This window comes from Gymnoscopelus microlampas (genome assembly GCF_963454915.1).
Source record: "Gymnoscopelus microlampas genome assembly, chromosome: 23".
In the NCBI taxonomy this organism is placed as follows: domain Eukaryota; kingdom Metazoa; phylum Chordata; class Actinopteri; order Myctophiformes; family Myctophidae; genus Gymnoscopelus; species Gymnoscopelus microlampas.
Window position 1 is genome coordinate 2,829,497 of NC_139960.1, and position 17,500 is coordinate 2,846,996.

The window sequence follows — 17,500 nt, forward strand, 5'->3', positions numbered from 1 at the left end:
GCATGCGGCGCCACCGGCACCCCGCATTGTTTACAGTGGCACAGCGACCCGGCCGTCAGAACACAATACAGTATAATAGCAGCAGCAGTTGCCACATGTGGCCCATCAGAACACAATACAGTATAATAGCAGCAGCAGTTGCCACATGTGGCCCATCAGAACACAATACAGTAAATGCCATAACCTTCTACTATCTATCCCAATGTGCTCTTGCGCTCTGGGGTGATGGTGAGAATTTCCCTCATCAGGGTATGCATGTCCAAGGTGTCCAGAATGTCACTGATATTCGTTTCTGAGTTCTATCTAGGTATGTCGACTCATACGCCACAAGTGGCCGGAAGTTCCATCCACAAATGGGGAAAACCCATATTTTAAGAGTGGATGGAACTTCCGGCCACTTGTCGCGTATGTGTTAACGCACCTACTGCGTCCAATGAATGACTTTGATGGGAAGTAAACAGAAGTGGGAGATACCAAGTCGAGTCAACATACAGGGTAAACTTGAAATGTTTGACGACCCCCCCCCCCCCCCCCCCCCTCTTTTGGGCCATACCAACCTCTGGTAAATAACGATAGATTTCTTATAGATTTGCTACTTTTGGTGCCCAGCGACTGGCGACGCGATACCAGCTGATGCATAAATGGCCAAAAAGTCTAAATCTACAAACTAACAATGTGTGGTGATGCAAAGAGACCTTATAGATCTGTTCCCTCATGCATCTCTAATATAGATTATGCAAAAAAAGAGGAGAAAAAAAAGTATTTGTTGATTGATGCTTATAATCTTGAAAAGTCATGAGCGTTACTACACACCTGTTCTGGATTGAGCTAATCTAATAACTGTTTGTGGTAAAGATGCAGGCAGAGGAGATAGGGGGTAGCAGTAATGACATTATTAGACAAGCAATGTACTACATTTCTGGTGTGAAATTGCTATAACACAACTGTAAAAGGCCCCCAAAAATCCCCCCCAAAAGACGTACAGGACCCCCAAAATGTGGGAGTTTCAGCCCTGGCAATACTACTTTGAAAGTGGTGGTGACACCTATGAGTGTCTGGTAGAACTTTCTGGCACAGGTCTCTTAACTGTTCCAGACGCTAGCACAAAGAGGCACGGAGAAGCAGACTTGAGCTATTCCATTTTTAAAAGAAATCTTAAGACACACCTTTTTCATCCAGAGAAAGGGAGTCAATGAGGGTCAACACTGGAGAATAGGGGGTTAGATGAAGGTAAATACGCAGCAGGCTCCATGACTACTGAAGCAGAAACCTCATTGAAGCAGAAACCTCAGAGGATCAGAGTCCAGCTGGACTGGATTGAAAGAAAGCTGTCATTCTCTGATCCTGATACTACTAACACACACACACACACACACACACACACACACACACACACACACACACACACACACACACACACACACACACCGTCACACACACTTTTACCGACAAAGTCTTTCCATACATAAACACTGGTCATATACTGTACTGTCCCTCTGAAGATGTTACCAGGGAAGATCAGTGTAACTGTGGAACAATGCAGTTGGACATGATGATGATGATGATGATGATGATGAAGACGAGCCATTTGGAGCCATTAAGGGGGAATATTATTCGGTTTAGAATCTATATGATTGTGTTGTGAACTTGTGGTCAATGACAGTCACAATTAAGTGTTTCCTAAAGCAGTGGTTCTCAAACTTTTTCATGTCAAGGACGCCCAAATTGATATGTATTTGGCCGCGGACCCCATCTTCAGATATTTGGTGCCAGGGACCCTCGTCCCCTAGAAGAGAAGATTTATGTAAAAACATAAAAAATAAATATAAATGTATTTTATATTATAATAATTATTTCCTCATCCACTTGTAATTTACATTAAAATTGTGTTCATAAATAAGACGTATAAATGTATAAACATATAAATTATTAGCTGACTCCTAAAGCTCCCACCACCACTTACAGTATAAACTGTGTGTAGCCTATTTTGAGCGTGAACTGGAGGATGGGGGCCCGTCCTAAATAGCCTGCATCAGGGCCCGCTGTTACTACGTTAATTATCTAATTATCAGGTTGTGATTCTCTTCCTGATCCCTGATTACATTTATCTTCACTGTTTGATCTCCTGCTTCTGATCCTTGACAGTAATCTGGATTAAACCTTGATGTGAACTCTGAATTCTTGCCTGATCGTTTCTGTTGAACTGAACGTTACATAAAGAGTTCATATTTACAACAGATATGTTGATTATCCAGGCTAAAGATGTTTTATTGTATAATATTATATCATGAGTCAAACTAATTCACTTGATGTTATCCCTCCTCTATAATGACTGATGTCAGTATCACATTAGTATTATTATTTTTTATCAAACCAAGACATTTTACTATACTTACTTACTTACTTTACTTACTATACTACTATAGCAATTCATTATTCCAGTACATTCTATATTCAGATATGACGTATTCATTATCACGTTCTGATCTGCCTAGTGACAAGCAAGAAGTCAACTTGGCCAGAGGCATAAAAAAAGAAAATCACTTACCCTAATGCACATCAGACTCTATACTTTACACAGTGCAAATTGCTTGACTTTAACTATAGTGTTTCCAATATTAAGTATTAACATCAAACATAACAACAACAACAATGGACATATTACAAATACGTTATTCAGGCAATACTTATTAAAGAAGCTCAAGCACTTTGAAGACCATAGGTTTAACATGATGGCCATTATGGTTCTGCCTGAACTTGTGCTACAGTGACACCTTGTGGCGGTGCATGCTTCAAAACCACACGCCATTCGACAACTCAAACTAAGACTTAATTTAACTGCCATAACTACTATTTTGTTAAGATGTTTTTGACTATTTATATGATGTATTTCTTGGTAAGTGTTTTTGTTTCGTTGTCACTGTGTGGGAAGATTTTTTCAGTTTCTGAATCTGCCCTGGAACTAATAGTGTGGTGCTGGGGGGACACATTTAGGGGGACACTGTTAGAGATTGCACACTCCCTCCATTTGAACAACAGATGCAGGTGATGCAGGTTTGTCTTACGTTCATATTTTTTAAAGAGAATATTGTTATTGTTATTGTATTATTTGTTAATATGGACATTTGATTTAGTAAGTAATTTCTGTTCAGTCTGTACACAGCTGTCTTTGTGCATGGACACTTTGGACCAGTGGTGGAAAAAGTTTTTTTTTTTTTTTTTTTTTTACTTAAGTATCAATACTGCAATCTAGAAATACTCTGTTACAAGTAAAAGTCCGGAATTCAAATTTTACTTGAGTAAAAGTACAAAAGTATTGGTATCAAAATATACTTCAAGTACAAAAAGTAATAGTACACAATATGCAGTATGTTTTCACAAGTTTTCAAATGTATAACATGTCTACATTGTTTTTTTAAATAGCAGATCGACAAGCTCACAATGCGTCGCATCGCGATGCATTGTGATCTTGTAGATCGGCTATTGTAAAATGGCCAAAATGTATATAGTGCTGAAATGGGTAATGTATGTTTTGCAATAATAATCTAAATCTACAAAGTAACTAAAGTTTTCAAATAATTGTAGTGGAGCAAACATATAAGAGAGTAGAAGTAAAATTACTGAAATTTGGAAACTGAGAAGAACTGAGTTATTTTCTTTTTGTCTGTGTTTAATTTAGAATCCTGTTCAACACAGCTGAACCTTACCTGGCCCTCTGAGACTAGGGTGGGATCCGGATCCCAACACTGACGAAGCGGAATCAGTTCCGACACATTTGGGAGTGTTTTCACACTGTCAGAACTGGTATGTGGACTTCACGTCTGCTATACAATTACAGTACAGATGGTTCTCTAACTTTATAGTTTCAAGGCCCACTATAACTCTCGAGAATGTACACATGGAACCAAAATGACCCTTCCAGGTCCATTTGCTTCCATTTGTACACTCTCAGAGTTACAGTTACGGACCTGTAAGGGTCCATTTGGAATCCCCTCAAGTAACCCAGAGGTATGCACTACTGCATTGGTTCTCAAAGTGGGGTCCTTAAGGGAGTTCCAGGGGGTCCCCAGCTAAATGATAGATTAGGCACCAAATGGACCCTTATGGGTCTGTAACTCTGACAAATGGAACCACAAATGGAACCAAATGGACCCTAACAGGTCCATTTGGTTCCATTTGTACACTCTCAGAGTTAAATTGACATAGATTTTACAATATAAATTGCGGTCCAAGTGATAGAAATGCCATTAAATGGAGGTCTGTAGCCCTAATGCATGTCAAACTGGGGGTCCTTGAAATTAAAATGGTTGAGAATCACTGCTAGAGCTGTAAAAAAAATCTTCTCTTATGGGGGTCCCTGGCATATCTTTTGAAATGGGGGTCCGCGGGCTAATAAGTGTCAATTTGGGGGTCCGCAGGCTAATAAGTGTCAATTTGGGGGTCCTTGACATGAAAAAGTTTGAGAACCACTGCACTACTGTATGTATGATTGCATTTGTTTCTACATTATTTTAATGAAGGCTGATTTTATTTATTTATTTTCCAATATAGGAGTCATTAAAGGGAACCGTTAAGGAATCAGACCGATGAGAGGGAATCGTTAAAATCCTACAGGATCACAACCCTACCTGAGACAACGCAGTGAACACAGAGGTTGGTATTTACAGTACACTCCTCACTTGCCAAATACACCAGATGTACAAGCTGACAACAACACGTTACGATGAAAATCAAATATTGTCGGCTTTTTTGTGTAGAGTGACACAATCTTTGTCCATTCCTGATGCAGGACAGTGGATAGTTAGCATGGTTAATGCAAGGGACACTTATCCCCTTGGTGATCAATACAACTCTAATGAATATCAGATGGTGGCTTTCTAGTGTCCTCATTCACTTCATATCAAACCACTTGTTTCCCCTTTTCCTCAAATAAGAATAAAGTCTGCACACTGGGTCATGCTCCAAAGCTTACATTTTCATTTGGTTCCTTTACACCATCTTTGGTCATGAGTCTTGTGACATTTCGAGCCTACCGGCTCTTCATCAGACTGATGAAGAGTCAATGATGGTGTAAACTAATGGAACCAAATACATTTTTAAGCTTCGGAGCAAGACCCAGTGTGCAGAGTTTATTCTTTTTGGGTTCTGACTTCAGCCCAGCACCTTATTTTAGTGAGTGGATGTGCGTGCTTTATTGTTTGTTCCGTTTTACCTCAGCAATGGTATTCTGAAGAACAATATACAGTATAATAATTATGTCTACAGTCAACACACGTGCAGTGAAGGTTTTCAGTAATCTCTCAAGAACAGATTCTGCTCTGCGCTGTTTTTCCTTTTTATTTGACGATGGGTTCCCAGATTGGGTTTTCAGTTATTGCACTGAATGGGTAAAGTAGGCTCTACCTCCCTCCCTCTCTATTGTTTCCTGTCTATACTAATGATATATGAAATAAAAGACTGTCCTGACTTTGATACAGTCAGGACAGGTCTGTTTGATATATATGTGTATTAGATTAATTGTGTGTGTGTGTGTGTGTGTGTGTGTGTGTGTGTGTGTGTGTGTGTGTGTGTGTGTGTGTGTGTGTGTGTGTGTGTGTGTGTGTGTGTGTGTGTGTACTTTGCAACAGGTCTGTGGTGGTGTGTCAAAGCTTCGCCCCCAGCCAGACTTATCTGAGATGATAAGCTTGATCTTCAGATCAAACACAACTTCCGGTGAGGAGGACAGTCTTTCTACAGCTACAGGAGGGAATACTGACCCAGACCACTGGAACCTGCTGCTTACTCAACAACAACCACGATTCACAGTGAAAGTAAACTTCAGGGGACATTCTAGAGGAGGGAGAGTTACTACGACTGACTGACTTCCTGTATTGAGCGTTTGTAGCTTCACAGACTAAAAGGCTTCCATGTCGTCTCTTCCAGAAGAGAATTATTCCTGTCCGGTGTGTCGGGACATCTTTAAAGATCCTGTTGTACTGTCATGTAGCCACAGCTTCTGTAATGCTTGTCTGCAGGAATGGTGGAGACAGAAGAGAATAAAGCAATGTCCAGTTTGTAAGGAAATGCATCCAACAGATCATCTACCCCGTAACCTGGCTCTGAAGGACCTGTGTGAGGCCTTCATACAGGAGAAACAGAGAGCTTCAAAACGTAAAAGAACGTGGTCAGGGTCTGAGGATCTCTGCAGTCTGCACGCTGAGAAACTCAAACTGTTTTGTCTGGAATGTCAACAGCCGGTGTGTGTTGTGTGTCGAGATTCTAAAACACACGCCAAACACAGTTTCAGACCCATCGATGAAGCTGCACTGGATCACAAGGAGGAAGTCCAGAAAATACTGAAGTCTCTGCAGGAGAAACTAGAGCTCTTTATGGAAGTTAAAAATAAAAGTGACCAAACAGAAAAACACATTAAGGTCCAGGCCCAGCACACAGAGAGGCAGATTAAGGAACAGTTTAAGAAACTTCATCAGTTTCTACAAGAGGAAGAGGAGGCCAGCATCACTGCACTGAGGGAGGAAGAGCAGGAGAAGAGTCAGCTGATGAAGGAGAATATTGAGGGTTTGATCAGACCGATATTAACCCTTTCAGCCACAATCAGAGCCATAGAGATGGAGCTGAGAGCTGAACACGTCTCATTCCTGCAGAACTACACAACCACAATGGAAAGAGTCCAGTTCACACTGCAGGACCCACAGCTGGTCTCAGGACCACTGATAGATGTGACCAAACACCTGGGCAACCTGACCTTCAGAGTCTGGGACAAGATGAAGGACATTGTCTCCTATAATCCTGTCATCCTGGACCCCAACACTGCCCATCCAGACTACACCCTGTCTGATGATCTGACCAGTGTGAGAGACGGAGAAATGCAGCAGCTTCCTGACAACCCAGAGAGGTTTGACCACATTGGCTTCGTCCTGGGTTCTGAGGGCTTTAACTCAGGGACTCACAGCTGGGATGTTGAGGTTGGAGACAATACACACTGGTCACTGGGTGTGGTAGCAGAGTCTTTCCAGAGGAAGGGAGTCAGAGGGGGTCAATACTGGAGAATAGGGTTAGATGAAGGTAAATACAAAGCAAGGTCCAGACCACGGTCAGCTACTGATCTCTCGTTGAAGCAGAAACCTCAGAGGATCAGAGTCCAGCTGGACTGGAATGAAGGAAAGCTGTCATTCTCTGATCCTGATACCAGCACACACATACACACCTTCACACACACTTTTACTGACACACTCTTTCCATACATTCGCACTGGTCATACTGATCCTCTGAAGATGTTACCAGGGAAGATCAGTGTAACGGTGGAACAATGTAGTTAAACATGGTGATGATGATAAGACAAGAGTCTTTAAAGGAGGATTTATAGAATCTGGCCTCTACAGAAATTATTTCCCAAAATTAGACCTACAAGGTCAAAACTCAATGTTTTAGTTAAGCTATTGTGTGACAAAGTATAAAATAGGGCTTACTGTAAGTGCTTAATCAGACTTAACGATTCAGCCAATAGTAAACTTTTTTTCACGTTGATACTGTATATGAAAATTTAAAAATGTATCCAAATGTGCTTCTCGTCGACTACAGGATGTGATAAACCAAAAACATAATCGATAGAATAATCGCTAAGAAGATGAGCTGTAGTTGCAGTCCTCCTAATCCTCAGTGTTAGTTTAACTCTGCTTGTAATCATTGCTATAGACTGTTTGTTCAGTAACAGGGGTCTGTCTCTCCAGCTCTTTAATAAACAGAAAATATATTTTCAAGTGGGTTGCCAATTTCATTCAATAAGGAGAGTGTACCCATTTATCACCTTCAATTTGATAGTTTTCCAGTTCCAAATTTGTGTGCTCATTTCAATGTGTTAAAATTTATGATTTTTACCTATTATATCAAAACGTATCACTGCATCTTTAAGTTAAAAAGACAGTTTATCAGAGTTTTTTCATCTAGTTAAGTGAACGCTAGGCTATATAAAAGGTTGAAGTTTTATTTGTTAAACATTGTGTATGTGTGCAGTCTTCAAGGAAACAGAAATAGTAACTATTCAGAAACTCTTTTTTTCCATGTTGGTCTCTGTATGTTTAGATTAAACTATGTTGAAAATAGTTGATCTACAAGCTCACAATGCATCGCATCGCGAGCTTGTAAATCGGCTATATTCAAATGGCCAAAATATAGGGCTGAAGTGGTTAACATATGTGTTGTAATAATAATCAAAATCTTCGAAGTAACTAAAGTTTTCAAATAATTGCAGTGGAGTAAAAGTACAGTATTTGCATGCCTCTGAGGTGTAGTGGAGTAGAAGTAAAAGTATTGGAAATTGGAAATACTCAAGTAGCCTAAAGCATACAATGCCTCAACATTGTTCGTGTTAGTACTAAATGTACTTACAGTAGTTACTTTCCACCACTCCTCATCTCAAACAATTGTGCAGGAAATTCCCTGTTAACAAGTTATGCGTTTCATCTGGCATGCTCATTAAGTTTGTCCTGTTCTGTGAACTGAAGAGCTGTATTTCTTTCCTGAAGTGTTGCGTTAATTACAGAAAAGTATGTTTATTGTTGTGTATTTGTTAAATTACTACAACTTAAGGCTTGGTGTGCTCCTTGTTTTTTGTTTTCTGTTTGTGGAATAATTGACAGATGACAGATTTTAGTGCAGCTTTTGGTATTATTGACCACAAACTGCTACTCATAAAACTGTCTGCTTATAGTTTTAAACTCTCAGCTATTAACTGGATGAAAAGTTACCTATTCGACAGACAGCAATGTGTCATGTTCAATGGAACCCTTTCAAGTATTAAGACATTATATTGTGGTATTCCTCAGGGAAGTTGCCTAGGACCTTTATTATACTCAATATTTGCAGACGATATGCCATATATTTTAAAGAATGCTTGCTGTGCAATATATGCTGATGACACTACAATATATGCTTATGCAGAGAATGGCACTGACCTGAGCAGTATATTACAAAATGAGGTCATGCAGATTTCTAAATGGGTCACTGAAAATAAGATGAAGGTCAGATTGCTGGGGGTTACAATTGATGAATGTCTTTCTTGGGACATACTCACATTAATAACAGTATGACAATGAGCAGAAGTATTTCAATCATAAGAGGGAGTGCCTATTTTTTAAACTAACAACTACTAAGCAAGTTATGTAATCCCTTATCTTGTCACTCACATCTTGACTATTGCCCAGCAATCTGGCCAAATGCGTCTAAACAAGAACTAAATAAAATCCACCTTACCCAAAATAGAGCTGCGAGACTAGCTCTGCATTGTTCATTTAGGACAAGTATTGATTTGAAATCATGCATAATTAATTATCATGGATGAGAGTTAGTGAGAGACTAGCTTGTAGCTTCTGTTTAAAAAAAAAAACATCTATACATCACGTAAACCTGCTTATCTCTCTTCTCAGCTGTTGCTTGTGCTAGTGACAGTCATAACTATGGCACCACTGCACCAAGCCCTGAGAGGTACTTTCACCCAGCTTAAACCCAAAACTGTACAGGGCAATCATATACTGGAATAGACTTCATCAATATTTAGTATTGATCACCCTCACCAGCAGAGTTGGTTTTAAGAATAGACTGAGAAGAGATGTAATGCGGAAAGAGATTGTTTTAGATTGCGTCTAATGTTTGTCAATTTACTATAGGCCAGTTGAGTTGAGTTATGAGTTAATTTATTTTCTTTTGACCTATTTTTGTTTAAATTCTTTTTAGTGTGTTGTTTCTGGCTATTGTTATATTTATAGGCTACATACAAAAACATCTTGATTTTGCATGTACTTTTGGTATGTGGCCAGGTTTAGGGCTGGCTCAGGCCTGGCTGCTGGTCAATTCTATTTTTTAATTGCACTGTAATTTTATTGTACTGTTTGCTCCCAGGAAGAATAGTCACTGCTAAGGCAGTCACTAATGGGGATTTAAAATAAACAACACATTATTATTGTAATATGTATAACTATACAAGAAGGGATGTTTTTTTGTATTTTTTATTCACTTGAGTGTATAGTACTGTAGTATTTAGGGCATGCGATTATGGGTGTCAATTTAATTTATTTTCATTTGTTTTCAAGCAAACAAATAAAGCAAAAACATCAACAACATATCACAATGCAACACGTCGTGAGCTTTTACATCAGCTATAGGCTATTGGCAAATATATATATATATATTTTAAATTTAGCATTTTAAAAATATTCGAAATGTGTCACTCCCCCCCCCCCAAAAAAAAGTTGAAAATAGCAGATCTACAAGCTCACAACGCTTCGCATCGTGACGCATTGTGAGCTTGTAGATCTGCTACTTTCAAACATCCGACGCATTATTATAGGTTTAATTATAATGATTCATCTCTCAAGAACAGATTCTGCATAGTCAAAAACAGCAGAGGGCGCTGTTTTTCCTTTTCATTTGGCAATGGGTTCCCAGATTGAATAATGATATACCTGATTGCTTATTTCTCTCGCAACATCTGGCAACATGATTTCATCATGATTTGTGTGCATGTGTGCATCTCATCTTAAACAAGCTCAGTGCTTAATGAGTCTTCCAGTTTAGTAGACATTGTATTGTGAATTTGTACTTCCATGTACTGTTGTTCTCATGTCTTACTAAACAAAGTACATCATACTACATCAACAACGCCAGAACCGGAAGAATCGACGGACCTATTTGAGCGACGGACCGGGAACAGAAGCGGGCTGCTTCTGGTCCGTTGCTCAAATAGGTCTGCCCCAAGCAGCGTGAGGTGACTGACTGTCGTCTCTGGTGAGTTTATGATTATATAAAAACTACACAATGTGTCCTTTAATACAGTGGTTCTCAAACTTTTTCTTGTCAAGGACCACCAAATTGACACTTATTAGCCCGCGGACCCCCATTTGAAAAGATATGCCTCAGGGACCCCCATAAGAGAAGATTTTTTACGGCTCTAGCAGTGATTCTCAACCATTTTAATTTCAAGGACCCCCAGTTTGACATGCATTAGGGCTACGGACCCCCATTTAATGGCATTTCTATCACTTGGACCGCAATTTATATTCAATTTAATCTATGGTTCCATTTGTACACTCAGAGTTACAGACCCATAAGGGTCCATTTGGTGCCTAATCTATCATTTAGCTGGGGACCCCCTGGAACTCCCTCAAGGACCCCTGGGGGTCCCCGGACCCCACTTTGAGAACCAATGATTTAATACACCATGTACCGAGTGATTGCAACAATAATATAATAATGGACCATCTGGCCAACTCTGTGGAAACTAAACTGATCTGTTAATGTTGTTTTACTGCTACATGATGCAACCTCATGCTGTGTGTGTGTGTGTGTGTGTGTGTGTGTGTGTGTGTGTGTGTGTGTGTCTGTGTGTGTGTGTGTGTGTGTGTGTGTGTGTGTTTGAGACGCGTTGTGAGCTTGTAGATCTGCTATTTTGGGCGTTTTAGCCTTACAGTTAAAAATGGACTCCATAGCACTGATTATTATCACAATAATGATTGACTTACTTCCTCTGATTGAATATTTTATAAGCCAGAAATGTAAAAACAGCACAAGTACAGTCAAACACTTTGTCTAACAAGCTCACAACGCGAGACGTTGTGAGCTTGTAGATCAGCTATTTATTAGAAAAATAAAATCCTTATTATTTGACAATTTGGCCAATGTTTGACCAGTTTTTTATAGTATAGCTTTGTTGGTTACTTTTTGCACTAATGGTCTTTTTGGTCTTTAAATCGTCACTTCACTGTCATTCCGGGGACCCCCCCAAAATCGTGTGGGGACCGCCTGCGGGTCCTGACCCACCACTGCTCTATAGCAATGATAACTATCGCAATATAGACCAATTTAACACGTACTTTGACAACAGAAACCCTTTTAATGTCCTTAACGCTCTGTTCTGTCTCCTAGCTTTGTCCCGTTTCACTTCATCCAGATCGTCCGTCCAGAGCAGACATGTTGAGACGAGCCTCCAGTCAGGTGACATGTTTTCTGTGTTTATCGGGACAAACTCTTTTATTTATTTGCATTGGGTTTTAATTCATTCAGTCGATGCTGCGGTTCCCCAAAGTGGAATCCGGGGACCCCCAGGGGTCCTTTTAGGCCAGTGGTTCTCAAACTTTTTCATGTCAAGGACCCCCAAATTGACACTTATTAGCCCGCGGCGGAGCCCCATTTCAAAAGATATGCCAGGGACCCCCATAAGAGAAGATTTTTTACGGCTCTAGCAGTGATTCTGAACCATTTTAATTTCAAGGACCCCCAGTTTGACATGCATTAGGGCTACAGACCCCCATTTAATGGCATTTCTATCACTTGGACCCCAATTTATATCGTAAAATCTATGTCAATTTAACTCTGAGAGTACATTTGTACACTCTCAGAGTTACAGACCCATAAGGGTCCATTTGGTGCCTAATCTTAACATCTTAACATGTGAAACATGGTAAAATGTAGTGCTGCGTGAGGGCGGCCTCATGTATACAGGACGTCATGTGACAAAAAACTATAGATCTACAAGCTAACAAACGCGTTGCACCCCGTGATACGTGGTGTTTAGCTTGTAGATCTGGCCTTTGCTGGAGTCTGTCTTAGTGCATTGATAGAACACTGGAGTAAGTACTTTGGAAAAGTGTGGGAAGAACAGAATCATGTATATTGTTATCCTAAAGGTTTTCATATTTCATGTTGTAAAATTGCACATGGTTAGCAGTCAGTATGTTTTGTTTGTTAAGATCATTTTTGATGGTTTCGTTGTTAAAGGTGTCGATGTGTTTTGTCCTCAGATGTTTCGTCAGGCGGTCAGACATGCAAGCTTGGACAGTAGTAGTAACTTTGTCCTGGAGAGATGTAAGTAGAGCTGTGTGTGTGTGTGTGTGTGTGTGTGTGTGTTAAAACTTTGTTTATAATATGTTTTTATATATAGAACTAAGACTAGTGGAGAAGAGATCCGGTAAAATTAGTGGAGAAGAGATCCAGTAGAACTAAGACAAGTCATGTTACGTTTGGTTGCGCTCCGGTGTTGCTCTCTGAAAATAGCAGAGCTACAAGCTCACAGCGCTGCGACGCGTTGTGAGCTTGTAGATCTGCTATTTTCAGCATGCAACCAAGTGTAAAATCAGCCATTACGCCGCCGCCAACGCATCGCCAAAATACATTTTTGTCGACAAAATCGACTGTATATTTAGTCAACTAAAATCTTTATGATATTTAATCGACTAAAACTAGACCAACATTAAAACATTTCAGATGACTAGAATATGACAAACTAAATGAAATATTATTCAAAACGAAATCAAACTTTGCTGTCAAAATTAAGTGTGTGTGTGTGTGTGTGTGTGGGTGTGTGTGTATGTGTGTGTATGTGTGTGTATGTGTGTGTGTGTTTCTCAGCCATAAATAAGGTTCAGCTTCTGGGCCGCGTGGGTCAGGACCCCGTCATGAGACAAGTGGACGGCCGGAACCCCGTCACCATCTTCTCCATGGCAACCAACGAGATGTGGCGCTCCCCCGACAACGAGGAGAAGAACTCCACAGCAGGAGGCACTGGTAAGTCCAACAACCCAATCCAAGACCGGGAACTCATTTTCGATTGTTACACACACACACACACACACACACACACACACACACACACACACACAAACAAACAAACACACGAACATTTGTAACTCAAATCTTTGCTTCTGGGCGGGTCCCTGGAACAAAGATTTGAGTTACAAATGTTCGCTTAAAAAAAAAATATATATATATATTCAAACTTTTTCACAATTTTTAAAAAAATAGCCAAAGAAATCTATAATGACACAGATGCGTTCCCGGTTTGAATAGGTTAACACTCTCAGCCAAGGACCCCTTAGCCGAGAGAGAGATGAAGCAGGGACCCCTTAGCCGAGAGAGAGATGAAGCAGGGAACCCCCACTACATACTGTATAAAATAGCAGATGGATAGATAGACAGACAGACATATACTTCATTAATCCCGAAGGAAATGTGTTCTGTTCAACAGCTCCAGTTGCAACACGTTCATACAGATTGTCAATAAAAAGAACCATGATGAACATATAAAATACATGACATCAATGGAAATACAACTATAAGTTCAAACTAAACGGTTAAAATGGCCCTTGGAATGAAGGAGTTCAAACACTGTTCAGGCATCTGCCATTAGAATATGGCAATCTACAAGCTTGTAGATCTACTATTTCTGGGGGGGTTTAGTGTACAGGGGGGGGGGGAGTGCAGACCAAGTACTAAGCCAAAGGTCAGGTTAGGTTTTAAGTGGTGCTTCATCTCTCTCTCGGCTAAGGGGTCCTTGGCCTGAAAGCCCTTGAAGACCCCTGCTCGAGATAGTAGGTCTGCTGGGAGTCATGTGTACGTGTTGTGTGGTTGTGACGGTTGTGTGTGTGTGTGTGTCGCCCCCTACAGGAGACATGAGTCAGAAGACTACATGGCATCGTGTCTCTGTGTTCAAACCTGGTCTGAGAGACTTGGCCTACAGCTACGTTAAGAAAGGGTGAGGTTTTACACACACACACACACACACACACACACACACACACAGACACAGACACAGAGACAGACAGACAGACAGACACACACTCTCTTTCTTAATAATCATATGTCATAGGGTCATTCCACAGCAGTTCACGTCCAATTATGAAGTTGTTGTGGATCCGTCGTGTTTGATTGAATACTTTTATTAAACGGTTTGCAAAGAGTACAGCGGTACAATTGTATGCGATGCTAAGAGGATGACACGTTTCCATTGTGGTCCTGTGGCTGTGTATTCAATTCATCTTGGTGTGGTGTTTTTTGTCACAGTTCCAGAGTCCTAGTGGAAGGGAAGCTGGACTATGGAGAGTATGTGGACAAGAACCAAGTGAGACGACAGGCCACCACCATCATAGCAGGTCAGGAAACCACTCCATACAAACATTAACACCAACACCACCATGACATTTGACTTAGTCGCAAAACTACACTTAAAATAAAGTATAGATGTACCAGCAGTGAAAGAGGCCCATTCTGTGTGGAAACCACTCTTAAAAGGATTCCTGGCTAATAAGCCGAAAATGCCTTAATATATTATAATTGCCCTCTATAATAATACTTTTTTAAACACCTTAAATATTTTATTTATTTTAGAAACAATTCATCTTTTACTCAAGAGAGGCAATGCCCATCGCAAGTTGATGATGTCATTTGTCTGTGTGGTCTAGCCCTATGGAATGCATGTGCAAAGAAAACATTTCAAATATTGATTTGATGCTCATATTAACCTTAGGAAGTATTACGTTGTTTTTTTTTATTTTTGCATGCATTCCATAAATTCCATAGGACTAGACCACACATGGACAAATGACATCAACTTGTGACGGGCATTGCCCCTATTGAGTGAAATATGAACTATTTCTAAAATATTGAAGGTATTTAAAATGTTACATGTTAGTTATAGAGGCAATTATAATGTATTAAGGCATATTTTGCTTATTACCCAGGAATCCTGTTAACGGAGTAGGTTCACCCAAAAAATGACTTATTTTCTATCAATTACACACCCCATGGAGACCTTTTTTTGTCGCATTCCTGAGCCAATAATTTGGTGACCGTCAGAGACTGACATTGAATCTCCTATTGAGCCTCCTACTGACTGATGACCCGGTCGTCAAATCATTGTCTCAGGAATGGGACAAAACAAAAAAATCTCAATGAATTCAAGGCTTCATGGGGCGTGTAGTTGATAGAAAATCAGTCATTTTTTTTGGGCGAACTACTCCTTTAATGTCTGACTGTACCTCGTGCTGTTTTACATTTCAGACTAATAAAGTATTCAATCAATCAATGCTGTGTTTCTCCCAGATAACATCATCTTCCTGAGTGACAACGAACGGGACCGAGCGTGAAGAACGTTCTAAACACCAGGACGAGAACTTCTGTTCTTCTGATGTGTTGAAAGACTCTTAACCTCCCACACAAGCTGATTCCAAGGACCCCCATAACTCTGAGAGCGTTCAAATGGAACCAAATGGACCCGTAAGGATGTTTGGTGATGTCCAAACTGCACATCATCGGAGGAATGGGGCATCGCTATCGGAGTCATTATGGTGTGCGTGCACACACACACACACACACACACACACACACACACACACACACACACACACACACCCCATCGGAGGAGTAGGTATCGGAGTCATCATGGTACAAACCTATCTTAAAATATGAACATACCTTTACAGCCGACTGCATCTCCTGTTATACTGTACCTTGTTTTGTTTTTTTAATAAATGTTTATCCCACGATCTTGTAACCCATTTTTTTCACCCTGTGCCAATTGCCTATGTAATCCTGGGCGCTACTCTCCCTCTGCCAGCCTAGGGAGAGCCCGGAAGGAGCTAGCAAGCCGCTTATCACCTGACGGGGGAGTTTCCCCGGTTGGACGTATTGCGTGGAAGGAACACGTTGTTCCAACCTGTTCCTTTCTCCTCCAGAACACAAATGTCAGAATTGATTAAAGGAAATCTACGACGGTGTTGATCCAAGGCTAGGAGCCTGTGCAATGCTGTCTTCTAGGGTGTTTAAGCATTTTGTTCCACTTTTAATCAGTCAGTCCTGCCTTGGAAAGCAGTGTAACAAACATGCAGTACTTTGGTAATGATGCAGATGATCAGCAATGTGCCCGTAATACATTGTGGGACATTTATCAGTCCATAGTTCCGTATCCCTTTGAGCACCTGCATGTTTCCTTTTTCTTTTAGCCATGTCTTTATTTCAGTGGTTCTGAGGGTTCTGGGGACCCTCAGAGTTCCCTGATGGGGTTCCAAATGGACCCTTACAGGTCTATTTTGTAACATTTGTTACACTCTCAGTTATGGAGGTCCTTGAATTTTTCTTTTAAAAGTTTGAGAAGCACTGCTTTTGTATTTTGTACTGGCATAATTGTATTGCTGATATATTACTGATATGATAAATAAAACCGATTTATAACCACAAAGAAGAGAACCACTGCTTTTAGTTGAAGTCAGGTTGCTTGTGTTGCCATTCTGTGCACACAGACTTTGCTGCCATAGAGGATGTTAGAGGGAGATGCATAATCAGTGAAGATATCTTTTTTTCACATAAACCACATCCAGACAATAGAGCACATAAAACAACGCGTTGAAGCCTGTTCTGTCGTCAGTCTTAATCCAATAAGCTTGTTCTGTATCTACTGAATTTCATTCAACAATTTTTTGTTTTCCTCTTTTATTCCATGGGCCAGACGAGATGTCAGTATCAAAAAGGTGACAAATGTTATCATTTTTGAGAAGCTCTATGTCTGTAGATGATATGTTGGTATGATAACCCTTCCTGAGTCACAGCTAAATGAGTGTTATCAGCTGCTAAAGTTACCCTCCCCCATTGAAAAAATGGCAGTTGATATGCAGGTGCATATCTTGGTATTTGCTCATGTCTAGGACATATTTCAATGTTTTATATTATAGTGTTT

The 17,500-nt window shown here is 40.3% G+C and overlaps 3 protein-coding genes across 4 annotated transcripts in view; 2 read left to right on the forward strand and 1 right to left on the reverse strand.

The window, feature by feature from the left end:
- Positions 1-17,500, reverse strand: part of il17rel (interleukin 17 receptor E-like) — a 448,078-nt gene that overhangs the window by 126,684 nt on the left and 303,894 nt on the right. The gene's annotated exons all lie outside the window — the stretch shown is intronic.
- Positions 5,907-7,319, forward strand: LOC311040064 (E3 ubiquitin-protein ligase TRIM39-like; the record flags this gene model as incomplete). The annotated part of the gene is made up of 1 exon (XM_084050136.1): positions 5,907-7,319. The coding sequence occupies one exon, from the start codon at positions 5,907-5,909 to the stop codon at positions 7,317-7,319; it is 1,413 nt and encodes a 470-aa protein (XP_083906262.1).
- ssbp1 (single-stranded DNA binding protein 1) lies at positions 10,718-16,313 on the forward strand. 2 transcript variants are annotated; one of them, XM_084049936.1, is made up of 7 exons: positions 10,718-10,782; positions 11,920-11,988; positions 12,795-12,858; positions 13,402-13,557; positions 14,437-14,524; positions 14,833-14,921; positions 15,871-16,313. In XM_084049936.1, exons 2-7 carry the CDS (start codon positions 11,965-11,967, stop codon positions 15,912-15,914), a joined length of 465 nt encoding a protein of 154 aa, XP_083906062.1. In that variant the 5' UTR covers positions 10,718-10,782; positions 11,920-11,964; the 3' UTR covers positions 15,915-16,313. The 2 variants fall into 2 exon arrangements, with proteins under 2 accessions (XP_083906062.1, XP_083906063.1); XM_084049937.1 differs by having other exon boundaries at positions 14,440-14,524.